At 37.2% G+C, this 22,720-nt stretch overlaps 1 protein-coding gene across 5 annotated transcripts; it reads right to left on the bottom strand.

Annotated features, from left to right (window-relative positions):
* Window positions 1–848: 848 nt before the first annotated feature.
* On the bottom strand, window positions 849–21,680 carry LOC103713091 (pathogenesis-related homeodomain protein-like). 5 transcript variants are annotated; one of them, XM_008799862.6, is made up of 12 exons: window positions 21,257–21,613; window positions 19,042–19,544; window positions 15,524–15,689; window positions 15,266–15,383; window positions 13,914–14,026; window positions 13,425–13,811; window positions 10,669–10,878; window positions 5,877–5,966; window positions 4,343–4,393; window positions 1,762–2,010; window positions 1,544–1,633; window positions 849–1,449 (listed from the first exon to the last, which is right to left on the bottom strand). In XM_008799862.6, exons 2-12 carry the CDS (start codon window positions 19,362–19,364, stop codon window positions 1,138–1,140), a joined length of 2,109 nt encoding a protein of 702 aa, XP_008798084.4. In that variant the 5' UTR covers window positions 19,365–19,544; window positions 21,257–21,613; the 3' UTR covers window positions 849–1,137. The 5 variants fall into 5 exon arrangements, 4 of the variants coding, with proteins under 4 accessions (XP_008798084.4, XP_088564527.2, XP_008798086.4 ...); XM_088708401.2 differs by having other exon boundaries at window positions 15,266–15,363; XR_005513237.3 differs by lacking the exon at window positions 849–1,449 and having other exon boundaries at window positions 1,762–1,871; window positions 1,960–2,010; window positions 21,257–21,615.
* Window positions 21,681–22,720: the final 1,040 nt, after the last annotated feature.

Here is a 22,720-nt window from a genome sequence, read left to right as displayed (position 1 = left end):
TACTTGATATAATCTTACAAGTCTATAGGAGTTTCAGCATACAAATAATTAGCAGAAATTTGTTTATATCATACGGAACAAGAACAGCATAAAAAGGATTAGTGGCGGGCAGCATTTTTTCTCGTAAACAAAAGAATCCAATGACAGAATTGCTTGATTTTATTCAGCGCAAAAAAGAATTGTAGTAGAAATACAGAAAACCTTTAAGCTTATACATGTAAACAATCTCAACTATGTAATTTTTTCAGTTGACCTGTTCTAGAGTCACAAAAGTATGAGAAGTTTTCTTGCATCCATTTTCATCGCTTGAGCAGCAACTGTTAAAAAAAAAACAATTATTTGTTCTGTTTTTTTTAATCATGAAAACCTATTAGAAATCATTTTCTCTTTCTGGGACATGTATTTTCACTTGCACAGTTCAAGTAAATTATTGATTACTTTTTTAAGCTAACTTAGCAGTATATAACTTGCAATATGGCTTCTGAGCAAGTCTGCAGTTCTCACTGGAACATTTCCTATCTCGACATGCCTATATTAATTAAACTGTGTAATTTGTATTTATTCAGCTTCTTTTTTTTTCTTTTTTCTTTTTTAACTTTTGAATGAAAGGGAGGTAAACCCCTGAAATTTATTCAGCAGTTGACCAACAGACAAATATATTGAAAGGTATTGATCTCAGATTATAGCTGATGGGATGTAAATCTGGTTTGATCACCTCTCTGGGGGTTGCCTTCTTATCAGTATTATAAAATTGTACCTGGTGGCTATTGCTGTAAGTTTTGATTGCATCTAATCCAAACTCCTTTGATTCAAACAAAACATTCAAACTGTAGCAGAACATAATCATATTGAACCAGAAGACATGCATCTTTTAATAATTGTTAACATATTTTCATGTCCATCATGATCAGTTGTCCAACATAATGGTCCTATCGTATTTGTTTCCCCATCACACTAATCTGTTCTTGCACAAACAGAAAGAAATTCTGTAATTATACATAGGAGTCCAAAAAGAATTGAGGGTTATAGTCATTAAATAAAGCAAAATTTTTGTACAATTTTACAAGTACTCGTTAGCTCAACTGCCTGTTGTAATACTATAGATGTTGAACAGTGATAACTTTTATGAGATGACCTTCAGATAAATGTCTTTTCCTTTACCTCAGCTTCAGGAACATAGATCACATTTTCTTCAGTTGAATGAGTTTTGACTGATTCATAATCATTATATTTGCACGATAGCAATGCCTTCTTCAAGTTCCAAAGCCTATCTTGAAGACTACACAATCTTTCAATCTCAGCCATGTAGAGCTGCTCGCTCTCAGTCATCTCATCTATCTGAAATACATTACATCCCTCGGCTCTGGATGTTCTCCCCAGAGTAAACTTTCTTCTTAGACCACTTACTTCTTGCTTAAGGTTCATGGTGTTGGTAAATGATGTGCTCACCTATATACAGAATAATCAAGTTTGCATAGCCCAGGGAAGTGCAATTAACATAAAATTGTGCAGTTCATGCATAATGTCAAATATTCTGTTATACCTGACCATGTGGTAAACCTAGCTCCTTCGACAAATTTCTATTGATAGAAATGGAGGGGCATTGGGTCTCAGTAAGACTGGTTCTGAGATCCTGCAATAACACCAGATCAAGGGCATTATCACATCTGATCCTTGAAGGATAAAACACAACTAGTAAAGCTAAAACAAACTGAAGAAGAAAACATGCGTCTGATAAGACCACGATGTCTGATGTATTACCTGAAATTCTTTTGTGGACTCTGTATTGGCTGCTGTTTTAAGGTGCATTCTCAAAGGGATATTCATTGATTTTTTATTCTTTTTCTGGAGAATCTTTCTCAGATTTCTGCCTACATGAATGATGGATGACAAGGGTAGCAAAATAGAATTGTCAACTGATGTAACTTCATCGAAGCTTCCAGCCTTTCCAGAACTTACTCTTGATCTTTTGGTGATACTATGAACATGATGTGGTTTGGTGATTCCTGCCTGTAATCAAGATTGAAGAATGACATTAAATATTTTATAACTGATGCTGAAGGAATATGATATAATATTTAGTAACAAAAACCAAACTGAATCTAGGATGTACATCATCTATTTACTCTATACTTGAATATCCAACCAAAGAGAATATGTACCAAATGTCTTGCATGCATATTCTGAGAAAAGGCTTGTGCTGATAAAGGATATGACCTTAATCGGATTGAATGAAAAACTAAGTTCTTGGTAAACAATTAGCACTGAATAAAGTCCATGATGTGGAAAACATCTCATTCAATAATTAGACTTTGAATTCCAAAATATTTCTGATTGTTTTGACTCACTGCTTTTTTAACAAAAGCTGGCAATGATGCTAATTAGTCCTTCCAAACGAGATAACCATACATTTTGGAGGCTGTTGAAAAGGAGGAGGTAAACCAGTCAGTTCCTTGTGAACCTCGCAACAAGGATAGTTTCCTTGTTGGAAATGATCATAAGCTACCACCTCTTGCCACTTAGGCAAGAGGGTGAGGGTTTGATGCTAGTTGGATTCGCCCTCAAGGGTAGAAAGATGGGGATTAGCCTCTGATAATCTTCTAAAGAAAAAAGGTTATTATTTTTTTCCCGATTTATGAACAATATACAGACTCAACATTGAACTGCAAATGTTGAACCATAAGAATTCCATAGAGCATCATCTGCTATAAAACCAGTGCGGCAGCAGAGTAAAATCCACTTTCTGCTTAAGAAACTCTACCACTTAACAAATGAGAACTTTATGGCAGCCTCATGTAGCCTTCAGTAAACATCTTCAACTTGTCTCCTCTCCACGCACCTATACCAGTCAAAGAAAAGGTTGCTTGGGAGAGAAGAAAGACAGGTGGCATAAAGAAAAAGGAAACAAAAATCTGGCTTAGTAGCTCCAAAAAGTGCATGGATGATAATACAGAAAGCATATTGAGTTCAGGGTATGCTTGGCAAGCTCTAGGATTAGGTGTGTTTGCTGGCATGGTTGGAAAATCTTCCTTAATGCATGGAATGTATCCTGCAACATTCATGAGCGAGGGCAATGGGATATGGATCAAGGAGTATATGCATATGATATGCACAGAAACAGAGAGAGTTCTAACTATTAACCACAAAACTACAAGGTTTGAGTCCATCTCTCAATTTCAAACAATGTAGCATGAAATGACATCTTTATGTTAATTTCTGAAATTGTTGATAAAGGAAAAGAGGTTAGACATGGCACAAATTATTATACATAAGCAAGGAAAAGGGATATCGATCAATGAGTATTTGCAGATGACATGCAAAGAGGTAACTTAATATCAAACTCTAAATCATAAAACTACAAGGTCTATAAGTCCATGTCTCAGTTCCAAACGATGTACACAAGAAGACATATTTATGTTAATTTCTGAAATTGTTGATAAAGGAAAAGTGGTTAGATGTGGCACAAATTATTATGCTAAGCAAAACAGACAGTTTATAGATATACATAAGTAGTGAAGAACATCTATGTAGGTCAATGAGTAGGTGGCTGATAAGCATAAGGTATAATTTAAGTTGTGTATCATGAAGAAAGAAGTTTTGCACCTGATGCCATTAAAATTGGCATGTTTGCTAATTCCATCTATTGCGCACACTAAACTAATTCAGTGATTCATGCGCTAATTAAGCAGGGCTGGTATTTAGCATTAGATCATTGCTTAGCAAGGCTTGCAAAGCTTCAGAGCTGCCATTTCTTAGTGTCAAAACTACATGGAACATGTCAAAAGGGGATCCATAAAGGGAAGCATGTTCAACAGAATGATTCTTTTGGATGATACACACAAAAAAAAATCTAATATCTTTATCTGAGAAGAAATCAAGTCATGCAAGGAGGCATTCAATAATCAATATTGTTTAATTCTGACCAAAAATTATGGAATGATGACTTGAAAATTCTGATCGTTTCTATCAGCCCCAAAAGATAATTGAAACGATCCATGACTTGAAGGGAACATAGCATATTAATTTTGCATATAAAAGAAAGGAACCAAAAGAAGCAAGAAAAGGATAATAAATAGAGTAATGCTACTGATCACCTGTCAGATCACCACCCAGTTCACCGGGCTGATGTGGCATTGGAGACTGGTGCAGTACATGGGCAGCTCCATGGTGTCAGTCTGGCCCCACTTTCTGCTCGGCCAATCAACAATTCCCACATTGGAACAGTGATCTGAGTGGTGATCTGGTGGGTGATATATAGCTTTTTCCCAATAAATAACCTTTCAAATAGCATCCACTCTTGTGAATATATATAACGAGAGAAATTAACTGATGATTAAGTGACCTTTCTCATTTTAAGAGCAGCATATCTTGCATTTTTAAACCACTTGCTCACCTGTGAATAGCAGAGAACAAAATGGGTTAGATGAGAATTAAAGAAGCTTTATAAGACAAAATTTAGTTATATCATTTTAAGACAAAATGATATAACTAAATTTGATCTGATTGCTTTAACAAAGGAAAATTGCTGAACTGCTGAAACTTGTGGAGCCTGAAAAGCCTCTTCCAGCAGAATCTATATCAATCTAATTTTTTGCTTTAGGGTACCATGATGATGAATGACAATAGTAGCAACCAGAACTAAAGGAATTTTTTGGAGTTGTGTAGTTGCACAACTGTATGTTCCACTCTAACTACAAACCTTTGCAATGAACCCTAAAAAGCAGCAGTTGTAGTACGATAGCATCCCTAGCAAGGCACTTGTAACAGGTGGAGTCTTTTGCAGGCTTATCCCACAGCCTGGCACTTGGATGAGATGATAACTGAGACATTCTCCTCTTGGCTGTTGTGTCCTCTGATCCTAAATCTATATCAACCCATTGCTCCGTCAAATGTCTTGATGTATGTCTTTGTGCATCCAAAACAGTGTTCCTTTTTATTCCTTCTTTTTTCGTGTGTGTGTGTGTGGGTGTTTTTTTTTTTTTTTTGGTGGGGGGGGGGGGGGGGGGGGGGGGGGGGGGGTTGTAGGTGCAATACATAGGGGTTGTGTTGTTGAAAATATTAAGAATTTGATATTGGACTGTCTTGACGCAGTGCTCTACAACTTTCAGATTAGGAACTGGGCATTATTTGCAATCGGGCATGCTAAGTCATTTGAAAATGATAGGGCAGCTTCATCCTTTGGGACTTCTAAAAAGCTTAATTTTGATGGCATGTCAATGGGTGACATTGGACCATGTAGCATATGCATGAGCGACCACAGCAGATTTGTCTTGTTGGTACCAACTGGGCCACCCAGGTTAAACACTTAAAGTGAAGGGCAGAGCTTGCACTCAAGACAACCATCAGTGCCAGTCTATGTTATGTTGAATTGATCATAGTAAGTTCTTGTGCAATGCTATTGCTAGGGCAACAGTGGAAGACCACCTTGGTAACTGAAAGCATTTTTTAAGGTCGGGCTCCTCTAGTTTTGTCGATAGGTATGGCGATGGGTAGGCAGGTTATCCCTCAAAGAAAGGTATCTAGCGAAGATTTATATGCACATGCTAGTTTAATGTAATTTACTTAATAAGATCCACGATATGAGAATGTTCAAAAACAAAAACCAATAATGGGGCATAACTCACACGACTTTTACACTTGGCAAAGTACTAAATCTCAGGGGCAAACTCCCGAGCTATATTATTATCAAAAATTTCAGCATAAATATGGATCTCTCACAACTTGGTATGCACGAGTAGAATCAATAAAAAGAAAAGAAATTTTTAAGATAAATTGCTTATTGCATTGGCATATTAAATTACATATGCTACAAAATTCATATTTACATTAGTTTCAACATAAATATTGGTGTAATCACAGAGAAATAATGTGTTTACCTTCTGAGATGAAATACCCAACTGTTTTGAGAGATTTTCTTTGACTGTCCTTGAAGGAAGTTCATTCTCAGCAAAAACCTGGCGAAGCTTCTGTTGCAATACATGAAAAATTGACTGATATTATGTGTGAAGTATTATGAAATGCAGATGAAATCTAATTCCACCACAAAGTGAACAAGTAAATTCAACAAATTGCAGTTAAAATCCACCACCATAACCCACAACCCTTGCATCATTCCCTACTGTCCCTAATAGGAACCAACTTTTGCATTCTTCTCTGTCGATTCTATCCCTTTATTTTATCGTAAAGCTTCAAAAAATTTCTTCACACCTTTCTATTTAGGCATTTGCCAACATCACCTTCATGTAAGAAGTTGAGATCCAGTGCCATCTCAAAAGGTCTCATATGGATGCAATAGCAATCATGGAGCACCATAAAAAAGATATTACAGCAAGCAATAATCATTGACAAGAAAACATCGACACAACTCAAGTGAATCTGAATAACATCATCATGGATGGCAGGAGATTGTATAGGTTAGTTTTGATGACAGAGGCACAGATACTAGTTGCTTGGCATATGGACTCTTGCCTGGCAATCATCTATTGTTTTGGCTTCAACAGTAACTTGTGCTATTAAGGAAAGAGAATCTGATTTCATATGTACTCTTCATTAACCTTAATTTTTTATCATCCTTTCCCCTTATATTATTATGCAGGAGGAGGAATTTAAGAAAGAGAAAGGCAGTAGCAGTACAAACGAGAGCTATGCAAAGGAAACAACCAAGTTTAGAGGAAAGCAAGAGGTCCTACTAGAAATAAGTTAATCTAGATAGGAAGTGCATCCCTTAAAAGATCATGTTAGCGCACAAAAAGTTGGTCGGATGCCATGTCACAAGCAGCTCTCTAATGTTGGCATATGTTGGTCAGTTGCCATGTCACAAGCAGCTCTCTAATGTTGGCATATCTCCCCCCTTCCACACATGGAAGGGGGGACATATATGATCTCCATTCAACCAACCCACAGTATTTTGTGAATCACCCTTCATACTAGTGCACCCTCCAATTTTGTGAAGCATCAAGTACCTTCAAGATCCACCATAACATTATAGAATCATTGTTTTAAGTAGAAATCAGCAGCTTTGGCTTTTATTTGTTTCCGCCCAAAAATGCTATGCTAAGTATCATAGTGCTGCTATATGGCCCTTGAGTAGAAGAAGCTGTTATACCAGGCAACAACCTGCTACAGCGACTGCTCTGCTATGGGTTCGAAGCTGGCGATTTATTTCACAGCAGGTTGGAATGGTTACCAATTGGACCCATCCATCAATCAGTTGGTATAATATGTTGTTTAAAAAACAGGTCATCTAGTTATTTCATGCCCTAGCCGAACAAAGAGTGGAGTGGAGGAGAAAGAGAAGTGAATTATTTTATGTGATTGTAAACATCTTTCTTCTATATGTTATGTGATTGTGGACATTTTCATCTTATAAGTGATGCTGTTATTTTTGGTGGATGATGGTAGTTCTCATTAGATTGTAAACCTTCACACTATATGAATGTTGACAAGATATTATGATTTTAGATGGACAGTTTTTTTTATATCTTTGCCCTTGAATTTTTTTTTCATATTTTTTGCATGAAGTTGTTGAAAAGTATTGATTTTTTTTTTTGGATATTTGTAAGGTATTGATTTGATATTTAGCAAGCATGTTGAAATGTTTAGCAGACTGCTTTGGGGAAATAGCACCAGCTATCCACCATAAAACCTCCTAACCACCACATCCCTCTTATCCACTTTATAATATGTTGCATAGTATAATAGGCGCATAAAGACTAAACAATGCCCAATCAACTTAAACTAAATATTCCTAAATCTCCAATGGACCCTGATTATGAAATGAATGATTAACAATGTTGAGATTAAATTTTCAAAACCTGGTGAATGTCCAGAGGTAGAGCATCAACACCCTATCCATGATGACTCACAATTTTTCTCGAGAAATCATCAAGCAACTTATCCCTCCAATAAATATATAACATTTGTTCGTAGATTTACTAGGAATTCATCGTTTAAAGAGATGAAGTATACATTGTGATCTAAATCTATGAATTTAAAAATTTATGCGTTGCCAGGCAATTGTTATACTCATATATTTCAAAGCAAGGATTTAAATACTGTCAATTTGGTACGGTGCCATGCCATTCCAACAGAAAAATAGTATTGGTAAAGGCGCAGGAAACCAATTGTCTCTTAAACCAATCTGTATTGATTGTACAGGTCATATACCCAATGTCTATACCAATCATATCATTTGCATACTAATTGTTTTTAGTCTTTTTGATAGTAACGGTACTGATATCATACCAGTTCAGAACAAAACTGGTATGGGGCTCAATACTGGTATTTAAAACCCTTTGTTCAAAGAACCTAATACATCTCCCAAGGGGCAATTAAAAATGTAAATGATGTAGTTAGATGCTATGAACAATAAACTTGAGTCCCATTAACCATAATTTAATTTGTATATTGGCTGCCTTATACACAACAGCCATCAAACAAAAGAAAATATTAACAAAACACAGTTCTTGACATGCAACTATAGAAATCAAGCTCTCAAGGATGTAATCAGATGTTATTAGTAATAGCTTTGGTCCCACCATAATACATATCAACTACCAAACAAAAATATAATATTATCACCAAATCACATTCTAGACATGTAACTACAAATATCAAACTCTCAAATTTGCACATCCTAGTGCCCTTTACATACCCATCTCTTTAAACTACAAAATATAGCTGAAAATCCTATTTCATTTTGGCCGATGGCTTGTTTAACTTGCATCAAATCACAGTTGGTCAATCATAGTCAGCCATTGTTAATGTCTTAATGTCCAAACTAATAGTGCTAGCGACCATTTTTTTGATAGCTAGTCATCCATAATCGACTATCTAGTCAGCCACAATTGACTATTGATGGTCCCTTAACTTCTTGGAACATGATCACCTTTGAGATTATCCTTCTTTCTATTCTAACCAGGGATATCCAGTTCCACTCCCCTTTCCTTTATAAGGTCCAAGAACTTCCTAGATAAAGATGCTTTATCTTTTTTTCCTGCTTATCGAATCTCAAGGTTGCTAACTCTTCAAAGGACAACAAAACTTCATTTCTGGTTTGATTAGCGGAGTGCGCTATTTTTTTGTTTGTGGCATAGAGAAACCAGAAGGTAATTCCATTAAATTACTATTCAGATTTACAAAGTAATTGATTATAACCAGCTTCTTGGGGATTGTAGGGAGTTGATAGAATTCGTTCCATCAGAGTACACCATTTTGTTGTCTACCACAAAAAAGACAGCAACCAGCTGATTGTTCTATTTGAAAAAAAAATTATAATTTAATTGCATGCTATATATGATACATGCACATCAGTACTTTAATGAAGCTTCATGAAAAACTTTATTCCTTTGATAGCAGACCATAATCCTATTTAATATTGTTAGTTGGCACTTATCTTGTTTACATGACAATATCTCACTCCAACACTACATAAATTCATGAAAAGAACCACTTGGTAAACGTTCCCAAATCTGTTTAATAAATGGTTGTCGTAAGCATCATTTGATACCCCACATGGCACCACTACTTGCTCGCTCCTCTCTTCCTTCTCCCAAGACCTTTACTTACCCCGACAGTCTGAACCAAAAATCCTATAAATCAACAAATTGTAAATTGCTTCTTGAGCTTCCTCAATATCCTCATCTATTGAAAAGTTAAGAAGTTGAGAAGTTGATAGAGGATCAATGCTCAAGACCACACAAAGACTCATACTATCGGAGTTTCAAAAAGTGGCCACAGTATGTAGGTGATCAAGGCGCCACAAAAAGCCTAAGCAATAGGCATCCACCTAAGCAGGTGCCTATGCAGTTCATATTTCATAAAATATTAAAAGATATATAAAATCATGTTAAGAGATAAAAGAATATAACATTTAGAAACAGCTAAATGAAATTTCAGAAACAATAGAGGACATGGGGGACCATGTAATCCATGGCTTAGGCTTATGCAAGCCACTTGGTCATTCACTATGCGACCATTCTACATACACCTAGATCCACTGTTCAGGGGCCGTCAGAAAGTGGTACAAGCATATTCGGCTGCATGTGAGGCCACATAGACTGCTTTTTAGAGCAACACATACTATTGCATATGTTTTTTTGATTTTGTTGACTTCATCCTGAAAATTGCATTTGATACTCTCATTCCACTCTACTGTGATAACTAAAGTGGCACTTTCCTTTATTATTTCATCTGCAGTTCTGCACACTTTCATTTTTCATAGAACCAATCCAATAAAACAGCTACTGAATTTTCAAACTCACAGAGCAGCAATATGAGAACGTCTAACAGTACGTTCATCAGCTCTCCTTTATTTATTCTTCGTCATCTTCTTTCTTTGCCTGTGTGTGTCTGTGTTTTGGCTTCCTGTGCATGCACATATGATATAGGCTTCTCTTGTATGGATATTATATGAAAGCATCAATACCTTAGTCTAAATGCAAACGGAAGTGGTTCACTGCCCATAAGCAAGCGTCCATACCTTAGTCCAAATGCATAGGGCAAAACCGCAGCATGCCAATATTCACTCCACGAGCTACCGATATCTAATAATATATACTATCTGCAGGTCTTTTATTTCACTCTGAATAAATTACTACCAAATACAGCATTCAAGAAAAAATAATGCATATAAATTAAAGTTTTCATCAGCAATGAAAGTTTGATTACCTCAACTGCATTGGGAGGAATCCTGAAAAGGGCTTTCTTCTCATGTGATATTTTCTCGGTCAATACCATATTTGCACATCCATCCTCATTCACACAATTAGCCACAATAGTTTCAGTGGTTGATTTTATCCATCTCTTACTCCTACGGGGACACCAGTCTTCATCTTCACTTTGGTGTTCATTGTCAGTCAGATCCTTCCCAAACATTTCCTGTGGAGAATAAAGAACAAACTTGAAGGGACAACTATGGAACGCACATCTGAGTTGGAAATATTAGTTTAAGAAAATAGAACTAGTAAATGACTAGAAACAAGTAATTATCGAAACAATGAGTGTTTTGGGTCTTGCAAATTTGTCTCGACAATTTGACTGACTGACATTGTTAAGAATTGGTACCAGGTACTAGACCAGAAGAGAAAAAAAAAGGAAATAACACTCCCGCAGAGAAATTATGGCTAATTATTGGGCAGAACTGTATGAATCAAATTGTTCAGTAATTAATGTGCCTCCCAGCTTGTACCATGCCAATGCCTTACTAATAAATGGAAGAGGTGCAGGCCAGTGCATATATGCCAATGTATGCCAAGCAGTTACATGGCATCATCACATGATGCCTCATTCCTTGTTTATATTATTAATGGTGTAAAGATATGGGATCATAATGGATCTGATAATATCACCATCCAAATCCATTTTTATATCTGAATCTATATGGATATGGACACAAACAATAGCATCCCTATTCATATTTGCATTCTTCAAAGAAAGGTGGACACATATATGGAGACACAAATATTTGATTTGTATTCAAATATCCAAATCCATTTTCAAACCTATTTAGTCCCCTATGGCACTCATAAACTCAAAAATAAAATTAGTGACAACATCAGCATTTTTCAATCCATTTTTTTCTTTCCACACAATGCCATCTTTAATTTGGTTGATTGCATCCTTGATAGCCAACCTATTAATCAAAGTGTGTAACTTCATAGAATTATTGGGATCCACTAAAAGAGACATCGATTAAGTAGATGCAGTTATTTCTTTCTTTTTTTATGACAATTTTCTTTGTATTAGAAAATAAAAAAGAAAGTGGAGACCAAGGTAAGCCAAACCTTGCCGAACCAGCCGGCTCGGGATGTACCCGGACCGGTCGGTTACAGGCATGGTACACCCCCTTCGAATCAAAATGGTTTATCAAGGCATGAAGTATCTCTCGTTCGAAGCCCTTGTCAGTCATCCCCATCGAAACCCTCGTCAATCATCCCTATTAAAGCCCTCGCCGATGTTCGAAGCCCTTGTCCCTATTGACGAATCTAGTGAGTCTCTCTCTTCCTCTCTTTTGGGGTCCCCACTGCTGGATCCAAGGCTCTCCAAGCTCCTTGTTGATGGGACTCGGCCTCTCTCCCTCCCCCTACTTCTCCTTCTTCCTCGCCCCTCTCTCCCTCTCTCTCCCTCTCTTCTCGAAGCTCCCCATTGAAAGGGCCTCTCTCTCCCCCTCTCCCTCTCCCTCCCTCTCCTTCTCCCTCTCTCCCTTCCTCTCCCTATTTCGGTACATCCCGAAATGGCAAGGAATGGATCCGTACTATACCGAACTGGTCGTCGGCTGTTATATATATATCCACAATTTTTAACTATTCAATTTATATCTGCATTTATATTCATATATTAATATCCAACTCATATACGTTGGTACCCATTTAAAATACATATGATACAATTGTACATATTTTAGCAACCAGTGAATATCCATATCTTTATTCATATGGATATGGAAATATTAATGTCTGATCTGTTTTCACTTTTCAGCCTTATGTACCAAGTTCATTTGGTTTTCTCCCATCTAAAAGGCACCTTTTGAAACTTGAAGATCAATGGCTACAAATCTTGAGAGCTGGTTTGACAATAAAAAATTTCAGAACATTTAAATGTAGTACTACAATAGAACAAGGCATCTTAGACAGGTGAAATCATGCAATAAACAGTTTTTATCAATGAGATATCTTCAAAAGCATGTGCACCTGCAAAAGGTCATACTTTATAATATATGCACTAGTAAGTAAGGTAACTTACGAGTGCCTTAAAACTGTCATTCTTTAACTGTAATAAAATAGCTTAAGCTATTGATGTTCTTTAAAAAATATTCAACTAGAGAATTGATACATTTAATGCTTCTTCCCAAGGTGCTATAACCTAGAAGGACCTAATTCATGCAATCTCCATCTTCCTAACTCAAGGCTTTCCTAGCAATTAACTCTTGTTCAGATGTTTCAATAGTCTACTAATTCTACATTCTGTTGCTAGCACAACTCATTTAAGTAAAACAGAAAGTAGTTTCTAGAAAATAACAATGGCTAATGAAGACTGATAAAAAAGGCCTAGTACCAGTTACTATAGTAAGACAGATTGGAAAAGAGCAGAGAATTGCAAAATTAGTCTCTCAGCAGATATCTAAAAGATGCATCAGATCGCGCAGCTTGTGCATTGGTGCATACAATTTTTGATAATGATGTCTTGCATGAGCTGGAAGCACTGGTTCTCCTTTCCTAATTATTAACTTTTCAGTCACCTTCTAGGGATGTAGTAGTTTATTGAAAGCTTCACCATTTGTTATGAAATTAGAATATTTTTGCCCATCCATCCTTTATTTAACCTTCTCAGATTATAGACTTGGCAGATGACTTGGTAAATTCAGCACCCACAGGAACTCAAATGTGATTCTTAATTGGTGAATGCATATGGTCCGTGGAACTCACATCATGAAGTTTTTTATAGTCAACATCTCTTCGCTGCCTTTGGTAATTCATGATCTCGCAGTCATCAGTTTCTCCAGATTCAGCATTGATGATAGAAACAACAAAGTTAGCCTTGCTCCTGTCTTTTTGTTCAACATGACGAGATTTCCCATTGCCATTAGTATGTACAGATTCAGAATATGACATAGCTTCGTCAGACGAACAAAATATGCTGCTTGAACTACTAGAATCAGCAGTCATGTTTTCCTCTATGTCTGTTCTGCTACTGCTTTTTTCATTTATTTCAGGATTGTAATCTTCATCTTCAGAATCCTCAGATGGCCACTCTTCAGCAGGATTGAGATATGTTTCAACATCAGGGTCAGTAGTTGCTTCCTTGAAGATGTCCTATTCACAAAATCAATATATTAAAGAAACATAACTGGATAGGCTGACAGCTTTTTTTTAAATAATTTCCCATTGAACAAGTAACTTGAAGAGAGTACCAACCTCCCATCTACTGTTTGCAGTGAAGCAAGTGCCTAGATGTGCATTAATGGCTTCTAGAATTTCCATTTTACACTCACAAAATTTGCAAAGCCATCCTTGGTCTCCAGGAGGAACTGAGGTAAGAGACTGAAGTCAGTTTCACAAACAAAGTTGTCATCATCATAACAACTACCTGCATCATGGAAAAAAATTAAGAGAGGCAATAACAGGTTTAAGAACTAGAGAGTGAACAAAATCCCTCAGTTAGAAGCAAATATTAGCATTGACAGGCTTGTGCATATGTCTGTGTATGTGGCCACAGCTTCAATTTTCCTGGGGCAAGACCACATAGGCTATGCCTGAGCACCAAAAGGCGCGGAGGACCATCTAAATATCCAAAATAATAATCCACAATCGCCAATGCACATCATGGTCTTCATTAACCAAAATGGCTAAAATAAAGTACCAAATGTGAAGGGATTTCTTACTTCTGCATCAAAAGTTCAAAATTAAACTACAAAACATATGGTTGATTTCATGGTTGTAAAGGCCCAAGACTGGGTGAATTTTGGTCCATACACATATAAAAACATGTTAATCAATATGGACAGTGTGGATTTTCAGTTTGAATGATCCACAATGATGTTTAGCATTTAAGGAAAAAACAACTGCTTCTACACTTGATTATGTGTAGCTTCCTACCAAATCAAATTCCACACATACACATAAAGACATACAAAGCAATCTCCCTCTCACTTTCTACATTCCTTCTCTCCATCTTCTCAACCAACATTGTTGCCATAACTGCACCACCTTGCAACCCTTTTTTTTATCACCTAAAACCACCCAGCCCCACTACTAGCCCTGGAACTGCCATTATATGCCTATCACTACAATTAGCATTATCCCTTGTCACCACACAGCCATCTCTCTGCAACAATAAAGCCCTATCACTGCCATCACCATCTTTACTCAGCCACCCCTTCATCACTGCACTACAACTCCTCCGACCCTCTAGCCTACCATCATAGCACTACATCCTACACATATGCTGATACACATGTATAATTCGAAATGCTTAACATCCAGAAAAATAGAAGCTGCAAAGGAAAATAAAAAACTTGGATCAAAAAATTGAACTGTGGGATATCATATCCTGCTATAGCTTTATATCTGCTACAAAATCAACAGACTCAGCATTTAGTATTTGATATTTAGCAGGAGCTCTAAGTAAGTATTTCTATGAAGCAACAATTTTGCAGAAAAGAGTAATGACGAATGCATAAGACAAGAAAATCAGGATGACAACAATGATGATAAACTAAATGTTTAACAATGAATGTAGAAGATACCTAAAGAAAAAAAGTACTTACTAATTTCCAGTGGAGGCTCCATACATTTCTGATGAAAACCACAGTTGCAGGTCCCATCACATAGTATGATGTCATTATCTGGAAAAGCTTCATGAGATCTGCATTTTGCACAAAAAATCTAAAGAAAAAAAATACTTACATAAACATGCAGAACTCTGAAAAGCATGCCAAACAAAATAATGTAGTACAAACTTTAGTTATAAAATTGTCAACACAATCTAAATAATTACGCTTTCTACTCAAGTGACTTGTACATACATATTCATGGAAAACAGAACCATCTGGATGCATTACAGAATCTTCTATGCTTCCTATAGAGCTAAGCAAATCAAGCTGATGAATTGCGTCACGGATTCCAAGTTTACATGTCAATATCTGCTTCTTAGCTCTTTGCAACTCATTCTCTGGCTTGATTTTTTCTCGACTGGAAAGAAACATATGGAGGAAACAAAAAACTTTAGCAAAATTTGTAATAAACAAAATGATTACTACAAACACTATTATCCATTCTTATGGCACTGATGCAGAATGTAATCATCATGACTTCATTTAACTATTTTGGTACACTTATATAAAGTAAAGAATAGGAGTTATAATGATATTGCAAAAAAACGGTGGCAGCAAAAGTCATCAAATCATCAACTTGTATGATCAAAAATTGAAGATTATTTATTTTCATAATACACATGCACATACATATAGGGTCAAGATCAAGTTACACCGAGTAGAGTTACACTCTTTTTTCTGAATTGGACAATGGGAGTCCCATATCAAAGATTTGAGCTATTGGATGTGATCTACTACCTCTAAATTGCTTAGACATCAGAAATCATATGATTTGGAGATCTCTAGCCTATGCATCATCTGGTCAATTTTTTCATGTTATTTAAACTATCCAATATTTTACCTTTTGATGCATAGGCTAGGGTTACCAAATCACATGATATTTGGCATGTAAGCAACTTAGACGCAGTGGATCACATCCGGTGGCTTGGATCATTGATGTAGGACCCCCATCATCCAACTCAAAAAAGGTGCAACTCTACCAAAGTTAGACCTAGTGTAACTTGAACCCTTTTGGTAGACCTGGTGTAACTTGAACCCGACCCATATATATATATATATATATATATATATATATATATATATATATGTATATATGTATATAGATGTATATATGTATATATGTATATATATGTGTATCTGTATATATGTATATATATGTGTATATGTATATATATGTGTATATGTGTATATGTATATATATGTGTATATGTGTATATGTATATATATGTGTGTGTATATATGTGTGTGTGTGTGTGTGTGTATATATATTATAGGTATATGTATATTATAGGTGTGTATATATATATATATTAGGTAGAGTAGAATAGACCTAAACCCCTGTATATATATACAAATGCAGTATATTTTAATGAAACACCTAGGTTTTCTCAATCCCATGTATTACCTTCTTCATCCAGTTCCAGAAAGGCAGTTTCTTGTCTACATCAAGTGGTCATGTTGGATAGCAAATATTGACATAGTTGAGACAAGAAATCGGTATAAGCAATACTAACATCCCCCCCTCCCTCCCTCCCTCCCTCCATCCATCCATCCACCCTCCAAATTATACTTCCACCCCCTCCCCCAATACAAACACACGGTTGGCACCTCCTTTCTAACCATCAACACTTCTCTGTAGCCCTCCAAAACACCCTGTTGAAGCCCTCCATCCCCGCCCACCCCTCCCCACTAACTAATGGCTGCTACAACCCCATCCCAACCAAAATCCCATTATCCCTTCCCTGCACACCCATTTCCCTATCACAAGGTAGCTACCTGTGCCCAATCCCTCCCTAGTGGCCCTCATCCATCCTCATCCACGAATCCCCCCCCCCACCCAAACACATACAACAAACAAACACCACCCATCCATCCCTCTCAAAAGTTGCAAGCCCCTCCCTGTCCACCTACCCCTTCCCCCCATTTGTCGATGTTGCCCAACATCCAAGCCTCCATGTCCCATTCTCCCTACTCCAAATCGCCTTCCCCTACCATTATTATGAGTCCCTAAAACTTCCAAGCCACTCAGCGACAACCCATCTCTACACAAACAAACAAATAGACAGACAGATAGAGAGAGATGGGAATCAGGACCTAAAATCCAATCTAGAACCCAACTGTAATTAGATATTATTCTAGATGGATTCCTTCTTGAGAATTGGATTTAGATACTAACACAATATTCTAAATCTAGGTTTGAATATTATTAGAACCCAACCCAAAATAGACCCACTGCCACCCATGGAATGCCGTACCGGCCCGTACCGGCCGGTACGGGCCGGTACGTACCGGTCCGGTCCTAGACCGGTACCGGAACGGATCCGAACCGGCCGGTACGGGTGCGTACCGGCCGGTTCGGCCCCATACCGGCCGGTTCGGAGCCCGTACCGGCCGGTACCGGCCTCGTACTGGTGCGAACCAGCCGGTTCGCACCGGTACGATTTTTTTTTTTTTTTAAGAACCACAGCGCCGCGCGCTGTGGTTTTTGAAACCACCGCATACCGGCCGGTACGGTATCGGTACCGGCCGGTACGGACCGGACCGGACCGGTACCGTACCGGACCTTGCTGCCACCCTTGTTTGAAGTGGTAACCAAAACCCATGTACAACCTAAAATCAAGCTAAACTTTGGAAACTACTGTTTCTTTATAGAAAAGTCACGTTATCCATGTACCAATAATGACACTATAGCCAACCTACTGATCAGTAGTACCTGAGCAAGTAACATCCAAGTGGTGTTTGATTCTTCATAATATAGAGTATAGACAGATAAAGAACAAGCAACTAGCCCTCCTAAAAATGGAATTAGTAATGACAACTAGTTACCCCTTTTGGTCCTGAAATTATTCAAGAGGATCTTTGATAGTTGCTTCAAAGTCAAATTGTTTATGATTTAATGATTAGATTAAATTTTTAATCTCTAATTTAGCGTGCAACTAGTCATGCACATAAAAAAAAAAGCAAATATCAATTTAAGATAAGTAAAGTCACTAACAATTAGAGACCTTCATGAGTAAATAAAAGATTAATGCCCCAATATAACTAATTCTTGATATAATTTAAGATAGGACAGGTGCTACTTGACTTTGCTCATCTAATTCATGTCTAGAGCTATTTTATGATTTGTGTTCAATCACAGTCCATGTAAGACAAAGACATATCAGTGTACATGATTAAACAATTGCTATTGTAAGCTTATTGTCTTTACATGATGAGCTTGGTACCCACAAGACCTTTACCCTCAACAATAGAGTATTGTGTTGCTATTGCAATATTGCCTTGTCTTCAAGTTTTCAGTAAAATATGATGTTGATTAAAATTTATTCAAATGAGCTCACCATGATAATGTAATGTTAGCGTGTTACAGTTCCTAGTCACTGAATACCTACTTTAGAAGCCTAGCTCATCAAAAGAATAGCAACACATGTCAGCTATTTAACAGATGAAATTTAGAGGTTGAAAAATATAGACAAGATAAAGAAGCATGTATCTACAGTAAACAAGCATTTCTGTTTAATTTCCAAAGTATTAAAAGTAAAATTAGTATTGACACAAATTTAGGTTTGCATACAAACTTGTGTGAAAGTTTAACATAACCAAGAATTATCACAGTTAAAAATGAATAAACTTTCATCTTGAAGGGTTTTCCCCATACTTATTTCCCCTGTATCTTCTTGGATGAAAATTTCTATTACATAAGATTTGCATACCTCTGACCATTCCAGCCATCTCCAGAGTATGCATCAATAAGATTCTGCTCCAGTTTCATTCTGATGAGCAAATACTTTGCTCTTCTTTGCAGACGAGAAACTTCATCATGCTCTGTATTTTTTTCTTTCCTCTTCAACCTTTTCCTTTTCTCCAGTGTGATTGCACTATCACCAGCTGCAATCTTCTTATTTCCTTTATGACAAATACAAGAACTGTTATTGCCTAGAAACTGTAAGGAAAATCGACCCTTAGCAGCACTGCTATCAGAAATTCTCTGCAGAGTTTCCCCAGGCTTGCCATTGGGAATATTCTTCTTCCTCATTCTCCCTTTGAGTTTGCAATTCTCATTGCAGGAAATGTTACAAGAATTCTTATTTGTTGATGACGAAGTGATCTTAGAACAGAGCTCCTTCCTGAGAAGATAAGACCTTCTGGACTTGGAGTAAATTAATGTTTTTCCATAAGTTCACACCTTTTCTTCTCTTAGAAAAAGCTCAAGGACCTGATGAACCAACAAACCAGGAAACTCTTTTAAGTTACATATAGATATATGCTAGAACCATCTTAAAATATGGGATATACTCAAAATGGAAAAACACACTGTGCTAAATAACGGTATCTGAAAATCAATAAACACATGCATATTATACAGACTGCTTGCAGCAGTATTACATTGTGACCGCGTGCATATCAATTTAAAGAAAAAATCAGTATTAACTGCAAATATATTAGCACCAAGCAATGACATGGTAGCAGAATGTTAATTACAGCATAATTTAATAACAATGACAAGCAATATAGGAAATATTTTGATTTACTCTGAGAAAATCCCCGCCCTCATGTGGATAATAGTATAGTTTTATTTAGAGGAAAATTGTTCATCTCCCCCAAAGTCTCCACAAAAAAGCCATAACTCGTGATTTTTGTGATCTGCCAAGGGCAAAGTTAGCATTTTGGCCCAAAATTAACAACCAAAACCCTCCTTCTAACACACTAAAAACTAGGCTTACACCCTTTCAAAGGAGGTGCATGGGGAAATGTATCAGCACTCTTATTTAAAAGAATTGCATGTTACGAAGATGGACTGGATGCAGGCATCCTGAAAGGGAGTGATTATAACAGCGTTTGCATACAAACGGACTTTGTGATCCAACATAAGCCCCAAGCCAAGCAAGAACTTGTTCAGTCATGGCCCCCTCTGCCCTCTCCAAAACAGCTGGTAAGAAGAGATTCAGCCACACCTTGCACCATGACTTCAGAAATATAGGTGTAAACTCTTCTTTGCCTTTGCAAAATTAAACCTGAACACTGGCCACCGACAAGGTTGAAGTTCAGGAATCCATTGAAGCCTTCTCCATGATCTAGCCAATGTTTTACTATTCATATGGGGGCAAAACAAATGTACAAACACATTTTTACAAAGTTAATCTTAATGATATTAGATTACCAGAATCACAATTCTATTATGCAATGACAAAAATTCAAGTTTTACTCATCACTCTCCCTCCTCATATATTGTCAACGATCCGATTAGCCTCAAAGTCAACATGCCAAATCAGTCTATTACTCTCAATCTGATTTCTTTGGTTCTTGGGTTCCAGACTTGACTCAAAAATTAGGAATGCACTATCAAAGTACGAGATATAGGTCAAAATATGCAACAGATGAGCTTAAGGTTGACTGGATCAGAGAACTATCGAGTTAAGACATCCATGGGTTTCAAGCACATGAAAGAACAGCACTTGAATATATAATTAGCATCACCAGGAGATATTTAAAGTTATTCAAATAGCTTCATTCCGCCTTGCAGAACCCTAAAGCCATTGAAATCACATCCCAACAGAATGAATTCTTGATCGAGTTATTAATGGCACCATCAGCAGTCTTTGAAAGGGAAAAACAGCTACGGGAAAACCTTCCCCCGAAAAGAACCCGCATACCCTCAGAAAGGAAAGATCTTGATGACCTTACTTAATCCTCCACCCCACCACCTCCTATTCTCACATAAAGAAGATATTAAAGAACACTTCCTAGGCTTTGGCCCAATCCGTCACGAATTGGCATCAAATTTGTCCCGATTAAGGGCGCATCCAACATGCTGCGATCGTGAACGAGGATTTGAACCATCAAATCCTAATGACATCCATTTCCTGTGTTGAGGTTGCCCCAGGTAGAAAGAAACAAAGAAGGAAAGAAGGAAACAAAGGATCGCACCTTTAGGAAGAATCTTGAGAACCTCGCTCCATCCTCGACCCCATCAACTCGAAATCCTCTCCGAAACCCCGACTCTTACCCTAGTCGTCTCCGTCTGATGCCAGAGACCATCGTTAGCGTGGTGGGGCGGTCCCGATGGACGGTAATGGAGCTCGAAAGAGGAGGAAGACGACGCGGTTGACCAGGGGATTACACGGACTCCTCAGAGCGTTAGAAAAACAGGGTTAAGGGGCCGAAGCGGAGCCATAAAGGGCATCTTGAGGCGGCATATAAATTTATGAACGTTGATGAAATCTAAAGATGACACCGGTAAAATAAACTATCTTCAAAATTCCGAAAATATTTGAATTACCCAGACCAGGCATCCTCACATTTTTTTTTCCCTGTTTCTGCTGCTGCTTTTATTTTCCAGTATTTCCAAGTCATCGCATCTCAAGTAACTCGAAATTCTTATAATTCTATAATTTCTTTTTTTCCAGCTTCTCATTTGAAAAAATATATAGCTTCATCCTTTCTACTTCGACCAAATTATACTCACATGTATTTGGATTTCAAAATTTTTAGTTAGAACGACTCAATCGTAATCTTGTAGCCCATTCATTATCCAACACTATTAGTGTACCATCCCGAAAAATAAAAATATCTTTTTAACAAATTTTTTGTGTCAAGTTTGCATTTTCTTCAACTAGCATGAAGAGGGTAGTATTAAACTTGCTTTTGGATGACGATGATGCAGGCATACATATACATATATATGCACATACATATATGTATATATATATTTATATATGCATATCTATGTGCATATGGTTTCACCATTTGATCTACCAATTGGTGATTTAGGGCATGCGCTCCTCAATTTTCAAATTTTTTGATCTACCACATGTATACATATATAGAGAGCACCCAACCAATACCATGTTAATGCACTGAGATTTGTGTATGGTAGATGATCACTTCTACATCATCAACTGAGAACAAAAATCTCTCGATGGAGTGCATCCGTTTCTGTAAAAGATAACATTACAGGACTCGGCCTCCACTAGAATGAGAAAGGATCGCCCTTACTTTGGAATATTTGGGCAATGTCGAGCAACGGAATAATCTTTCAGATCAAGCATGTATTTAAAGAGCCAAATAAAGCTACAGACTGAGTAGCTTTATATGTGGCTAGTCATTCCAGTGGCATCTTATCAGTTGAGGATGGTGAGCTGTCTAGAGCCCTCTGGCATTGAACATGTATTGGCGCTAAAAAAAAAATTGTATGAATTATCCATTTCAAAAAGAAAAAAAAAATGTTACAGCGCCGTAATGTTTCAGGGACGTTTGGTATGGGGTGATCGTCTCATGATCAAGGATGATGTGAGTGGAGGTGATGAGATTACCGCGTTTGGTTGCACCACGGTGATCCTACGTGGCGGTAATCCTAAATCACCTTCACTCCTCAATCCACCGCCCAACCCG

The sequence above is a fragment of the Phoenix dactylifera genome, chromosome 12, assembly GCF_051530095.1.
Source record: "Phoenix dactylifera cultivar Ajwa chromosome 12, Ajwa_hap1_PhDact_Kaust_v1.1, whole genome shotgun sequence".
Taxonomy (NCBI): domain Eukaryota; kingdom Viridiplantae; phylum Streptophyta; class Magnoliopsida; order Arecales; family Arecaceae; genus Phoenix; species Phoenix dactylifera.
This window is presented reverse-complemented; position numbering and strand designations above follow the sequence as displayed.

Bases quoted from the DNA above. Each gene is read 5' to 3' on its own strand.
- LOC103713091 (XM_008799862.6), bottom strand. From the start codon at position 19,364: ATGAGGAAGAAGAATATTCCCAATGGCAAGCCTGGGGAAACTCTGCAG. The intron at 15,384-15,523 runs GTATGTACAAGT...TTTTTTCTTTAG, and splicing joins GTTCTGTTTTCCATGAATAT to ATTTTTTGTGCAAAATGCAG. The intron at 1,450-1,543 runs GTATAACAGAAT...TTCTGTATATAG, and splicing joins TAGGTTTACCACATGGTCAG to GTGAGCACATCATTTACCAA.